Source organism: Chaetura pelagica, unplaced genomic scaffold, assembly GCF_000747805.2.
Source record: "Chaetura pelagica isolate M959 unplaced genomic scaffold, ChaPel_1.0 scaffold138, whole genome shotgun sequence".
Taxonomy (NCBI): Eukaryota; Metazoa; Chordata; class Aves; order Apodiformes; family Apodidae; genus Chaetura; species Chaetura pelagica.
The window spans coordinates 4,268,763-4,275,672 of record NW_009954215.1 but is presented as its reverse complement, the minus strand read 5'-3'; the positions used below and the strand labels follow the sequence as shown (position 1 = coordinate 4,275,672).

The window sequence follows — 6,910 nt, the reverse complement described above, 5'->3', positions numbered from 1 at the left end:
CAGCCACTGTCATTGCCTGGACTAACATCAAACCAATATTTTTCTTGTGTTTTTTTTTCCAAATCCCAAGCATAGGGAAAAAAAAATGCATTTTCCTCTATGTAACTTGTTCAAACTGATGTGTCAGGTCTTAAATTAACAAGCAAGAGCTGCATTCTGTCCCAAGCACTTTGTTTAAAGCTTTTCCAAGCTGACCTGTGCAGTCAGTGGTGCCTGAGTAACCATAGCAGCATATCTGAACAATGCCAAATACTCGTGAACAGACACACAGAAATTCAAGAGGTGGAACATACAAAGCATGGATCTTGGTAAAAAGAAGAGCCACTAGAAAAAGCATCGAAGCTGCTGATGAACATGAGAGTGGAGTCAGATTTGCTGTTTACCAGGATCAAAACGAATCACAGTGGGTGAGCAAGACTGCTAGTACAGGTTCAGAATTAAGAAGATAGCACAGATATATACAAGTAATCCAGAAACCAAACCAGCTCTGGAAGCCCCCTGAATCATCTGGATATCTGTGGCCACCACAGTAACCCAACTAGTTCTGATCACTTCCTTGCAAAAGCCTTGTAGGTGCTAGTTTCCCTCTTGACAGGACCCCCTACAGGCCAGAAATCCAAAGCACGTATTGACAGTTGTATTCCAGTTACATTAAATTATTCTTGATGCAGAGAGATATTTATCCACTGCAATTATTCCTGGAGCTGGAAGTACCTCCAAGACCTCAGAAGCCTTGAAAAAGCTAATTAATGCACTGCCATAAATAATTTCATCTCTTAGGAGGATATGCATTCTCTACATGGTAAGTAACAGCTTTCTTTAATGAAAAAAGGATGATTTGCCAATGCATATCTGTATTTTATAACAAGTGTTTATCAACCATTTATAATTTGCCATAAGGAAAGCAGAAAAGGAAAAAAATAAAAATTAAAAAAAAAGAAAAAAGAAAAAAAGAAAAAAAAAAAAAAAGGAAAAAAAAAGAAAGAAAGAAACCTTAGCCTACAATACAGCACATTCCTGTGAGCTACACCATCCCTGGAAAGCAAATCTGGATCTGCTCTGTTTTGTCAGACACAAATATCTCCTGAAGCGAAATCTCACACAAAATTAAGAGTCAATGCAGATAATTTCTCCCAGGTCCTTCTGCAGTTACAGAGCTAGAAGGCAACTGCACAGGACAAACTCTTCCCAGCTCTGCACCAGGGAGGAAGAAACTGCCTGTTCTGTGCCCTCTGAAACAGAAGGAAAACCAATTGCTTCTTGTTGCAGAAAACAATGTCTGGGACCACAGCACAAGAGTATGGCACACTTCCCACTGCAAAGCAGCAGCAGGCAAGAAGGGTAATAAAAAACATAGGAAAGTTATAAATCACTTGCTTAGATAGTGCTGCTACCACAGAGGTTTTAGTACAGTCTTTTCAACACGTGCCTTTTAAACAGATTTGGATTTGTCCAGTGCGGTCAGGAGAGCAATCCTTTGTTGTGGAGATAAGCCAGGTGACCAACTCTATTGCAGTAGCATAAAGATTTTAAGTTACTCATACGATAGCTTAAGTGTTCTGAAAGATACAAAGTAAAGAGTATCTAGTACTTTAAAAACCACCAAAAACTTCCTAAAAACAGTCATCCAGTTTCCCTTCTGACTCTATTCTTAATAAGCACTTTGGAGCTGCTGGTGGGAAAGGCTTACTGATCTAAAATCCAGGGCAAAACTCTTGCAAACATCTTTTACCAGAAAAGAAAAGCACACACTGTGCCACAGATGCTCAATATCACTCTTTGCAAGGTAAGCTCTGCTCCCTGTATCCAGTACAAGAAAACCAGGAGTGAGGGAACAAGCAGGTGCTGCAAAGCAACTGTTCAGCATCCTTCCCGTTGTGGGCCCAACCAGGAACTGCACTGCCAGAGGCTGAGCTGCTTGGGCAAATGTGCTGGGAGCCACAGCAAGTGAAACACTAAAGCACCTTTAATAAATAAAACAATTTCTCACTGGCATCAAGCCATCAGGGAGCTTCTGTATTTGAAGATTCACCAAAACATCAGCCCTTCCTCCAGCGGAGAAAGAAAAAAAATGTATACTTTCCTAAGTGCAGTCTTTTAGAAACAGCTATAGCCAGGGGTGCAATTAATTCCATTCTTTCCAGAAATTTTTTTAGCTCCATAAAACTCATGTGTTTTTTAAGCCTTAGAGCTAAACCATGAACATTATCAAGGTGGTCCAGCTTTTTCTTTGTGCACACACACACATCTTAAAAAAAAAAAAAAGGACATTTTGATGAAAAATCTCTGGGAAAATCTGACAACACCTTCAAAATCCTCAGATTCCCTGGCTAGCAATAGTGACCTTTCATTTCTTCAGTGAGTTTGATGGTACCCAACCGTCTCCATCAGCAGAGCTCTATTTCAGCAAGGTCTCTGCTGTGCCTAGCCTGAGTCCTACAGCAGCATGAAGGGAATATCACAGGCCATTTTCTCTTGTATCTGAACTGCTAACATGACTCACATCCCCCCCAAGAATGATGCAATAGAAAGCAGGCGTTCTTCCCTCCCAACCTGGATAACTGAAATCAGCTGGATGAAGAATCCTTATACTTAGAGATAGTTGTTATTAGCAAACAAGAAATAAGTCTACTCTGTAATTATACAAACTTTTTTTAGAACAACAGTTATTCCAACTGAGAAAGTACCAGCTTTAAACACCTAATACAAAGCTTTGCTACTGAACTGCATTTCACCTTTAGGAAAGGCCTGAGGGAAACCAGCTCTCTGGAGCAAAACAGAACCAACTTATCCCCAGCAGATTCACATATTTGAACACTGGGGGTGTGTGTGAAAATGAGAGTAGAGATTTACTGGCAAGAATTTCTGTGGTCTTCCTTGCGTTTCTGAGACCTAAACTAACAGTTCAATAAGCAAGTGTGTCCCAGCAGAAAGTCACCTGCACAAGGAAGTTGGTCTCCTGTTCATACCAGGGTCCCAGAGGCACAGAAGTGGTTCTCCTCCCCTCTGCAACATTTGGCTGGACTTATTATTATTTTTTTATTATTTAGTTATACAGCAACTGTATAACTAAAGTCTTCATACAAATACTAAATACATGATATTAACTACATTTTCTAATGGCCAGACAGTTAGTAAAAAACCCCTTGTATTTTAAGAAATATAACCCGGATTTACACACACCAAATGCCAATCCTTTGTTGTTCAACAGCCATTAAACACATCAAGCATATACAAAGAGAACAGCACAATACAGAAACTAACTGAACAGTGTTCACACAAAAGAAGTCATCTGGAGACCTCACCAGTTCACACCTCCCAAGAGGTCAATTTGTTAGCACCACTAATACTACTTTTAGGAGTCATAGCTGTGTCTGTTTTTAAACAGAAACAGATTTTCTAGAAATCTGCATTACTGCACATTTGAAGTGCTGTAGCTGTCAGTCAGCTTTCCATAAATTATTACTTCCGTGTATTCAGTGCAGTTTGGGAACTGAAGGTTGTCTTGTCGCTTCCATGCTCCATAAACAGTATAGGTGTTGGAATATGGTAATATTTACTCCTGTTTTGTCATCTGCTTATATATGCACATAAAACATGTGACTCCCAGAATGTGGAGCAGCAGAATAACAGCCATAGCTTTTCATCACAAGATACAGGCACAAAAAGCATTACACATCTTTTCTTTTCAATGAAAAGGGTACTGTCATGGGGAAAAAAAAAAAGGAACATATGTAGAAAAAAAATGTTACAAACCATTTTAACAGAATATATACTCCTTAGCTTTGGCTTTTACTAAATTAAAAAAAAATACAACAACAACAACAAAAAAACCCACAACAAAAACAAAACAACCAACCCAAAACCCTCCCCCCCACATAAATCCCAACCGTCTTGCTTATGTAGTCAGTAAAAAACAAACCCAAAACAGGAGAAGTAAGTTGTTTATCTGTAGAAAAGATCCATCCCAGCTCTAGGTCAGAATGCAACAGGATGAATGTTCCCAAACACTATCTGACCCGAACACCGTGACATACCTTAGGAAAAACCTCAACTTTTAGTATTGGTTTCCACACTGAAGAGAAGTTCTGCTCCACTCCTCCCTCGCACAGCCAGAACAGAACCTGAGGAAGCAGCCAGCCACTAGCTCAGCAGCACCAGCCCAGCAACAGCCCCCAGACTAGGTGTTCTCAGTGTGCACAAAACAAAGCAATTGCAGCCGCCATCCAATAACACCTCCCCATGCAGGCAGGGCCTCCTACTCAGGTGTTTGTTGTTAAAGTCAATGCTAAAGACAGACCTAAGATTTGGAGCACGTTGAAATAACTCTCTAAATAAAGACCGATATGGCCAACTGAAGTGTAAAGACTTTGCTTCCCTCAACCAACAAATGAATCCAAACACTGAATCAGTGTTTAAAGCAACAGACCACCTCCACACACAGGCTCCTTGCTATGCAGGAAAGTGTCTAAGGCAGTTTCACCACTGTACCTTTGAAGAAGAGAGTGAAATATGCAAATGCCATTTCCTGAAAGAGGAGACCTCAGCACAGATAATTCCAGACTTCAGGTCCTTTCATTTATTTTGATAAAAAATGATAAAGAAAGGTGGATTGACTGGAGGGCTGATGTCTCTTGCTTTCCAGCCCATGTGAGATGAGAATTTGGCACTCTCTCCAATCTTCAGACACAGATTCTTTGGCGATTGAGGGTATTTTGGGGTAGGTTGTATTATTTTTTCTAGAGCAGGTAAAGTACTGTTGTGGACTGGGGCAAGTGGTGCAGTGGTGTCTGCTCTAAGGCCAATCAGAATGAGAACATTTGAAATTGAGTTGTGTAATGTTTCACAAAAACCTCTAACTATACATGGCCAAAGCAAGTCAGAGCTGCATAAACATTTCTGCCCCAGCCAGTCATTGTCTCACAGAGAGCACTAGCAACTGGTACTTTGTCAAGCAGAGCATTTGGTTTACTGTCACAGCCCATGGACACTGCACTTTACAACTTGCACTAGTGTAGTGCCTCTGCTGTCGCATTTTAACAAGCCATCTTAGTGGTGAATAGTTCTTTTCACAGTGTTTTGGGGCACTAATATTGCCTAAAACCAGTGCTAGCCCTCAGAAAGGGTCACACTTTTTTTTTCTCATGACTTTAAAATAAAAATGAACATATGCTCTTTGCCCCATCCCACTCCAATGAAACTGCTGCAGCCCAGGCCATGCCATAGACTAGTGCCTACAAGATCACTGTGGTAGGAGGCAGTTCTCAGCTTGAGCTTCAGACACCCCAACACATCCAGACATGGAGATCCTCTCCCCAGTTACCTGCACACCTAAGCCGCTTCTGGTTGAAGATTATGATTTAAAACATTTAGGGAATAAAGAGACCTTCTTAGAGGACTGTGCTTCAGTCCAGAGAGACAGCAACAGAACTCACAGCAGCCATGAAAGAGAACACTCAGTGTCCCGTGTGGACATAAAGGAATGTGTGACCATAAAGGAATTAAACTATTCATTTTACAGTGCATTTTAATTAAAAGTTCATTATAAGAATTTTCTTTTAAGAACAGCATACTACATATTAATGGAAATATGTAACTTTATCCTACAAATGGGACTGTCACCATTTATTACAATTTAAACATATGAAAAATAAAATATGATATTTAGCTTTATAAATACCCTCTTCCCCCATTTAAATCGTGTTTTTTTTAAATAACAAAACTATTAGCTCTTTCCCATACAGCACATTTGCTATCTGCGAGCCACAAACCAAGTAGTCACATCAATGCCAAGGAAACAGCAACATTGTTTGCAAAATACTGAGAGAAAATGATAGAAAATACAGTAGTCAGCCCAGTGCTTACAGAAGAGACAGTCAACAAGAATTGAAAAAACAGCACATATTCATATTACATAGGACCATTATAACAACATAGAAAACAGTGCAGAAGATTTATGTTGGAAAAATATATAGCAATTCTCAGCAAGCAGAAACTGAACTTTGGCACTTGCTCATAAAAAGGCCTTTCAAAGCAAAACAAAATGGAAATTCACTTAATCACAGCTTGTATATTAAAAAAAATAAAGACATTGACTAAAGCAAGAGAAACAATAAAGTTTACAGGCCAGATCACTTGAAATTCAGTACATTCAGCCTAGAGAAAATACAAACTTTCCTCCACCCATCTGCACTGGGATCCTGGCTCTGGGGCAGGATCTTACCTGACACTTCTTTTTCAGTGAGCTATGCTGATTATACACCCATTCATCTAGCTGCACAAGAATAGCATGGCTATACATTGCCTCCTTACCATGAAATAAGGATTTCTAATCTGGAAATTAAAAAACAAGACTCTTGCACTCAAACAGTGGCTGTCCTGCTCTACCTATAGTTGCACCACAACCACGGTAGGTGTCAGGATTAAGCGGTTTCTTTAAAAAGGGCTAAAAAAGAATGGCTTCAATTCAAAGGGGAGATGGTAGACTGGAAGGAAGGATTCATATTTGAGCTATTAATCTTAGTGCTTTGCCAGCACTGCACATTATCAAAAGGAGCACTATAGTTAACATGTGCATGGCTGTTCCCCTCCCTGCCAGAACTGATGTACTCAACTCAGGCCTAACCAAAAGGCTGCTGCTGGCCAAACTATATTTTTGGAACAGGCTATAAGAAAGCAAGGGCAACTCTTGCCAAGTAGTGCTTCTTTCATTCCCAAGCTCAATGCCATGAACTAGCAGCGATCTTTGCACTGAGGCAGTTTACTCAATTTTGTTTTTATTCTTTTGAAGAGTTAAGATTAGTGAAGGACAGAGAGAAAAAAAAGTGCTTTCAATTGCACAGAAGATTGTCCTACTAAAGGGGGCACTTGAATGGGAAGCAATTGCAGCTACAAATCTAGCAGACGCTCT

The 6,910-nt window shown here is 40.0% G+C and overlaps 1 protein-coding gene across 1 annotated transcript in view; it reads right to left on the bottom strand.

Moving 5' to 3' along the window:
* Positions 1-6,328: 6,328 nt before the first annotated feature.
* NPTX2 (neuronal pentraxin II) overlaps positions 6,329-6,910 on the bottom strand; it is a gene marked incomplete at its 5' end in the record, with an annotated part of 9,523 nt that continues 8,941 nt past the window's right edge. Inside the window, one exon of the mRNA XM_010003331.1 lies at positions 6,329-6,333. Within this exon, the coding sequence (XP_010001633.1) occupies positions 6,329-6,333 (5 nt within the window). The remainder of the gene's footprint in view (positions 6,334-6,910) is intronic.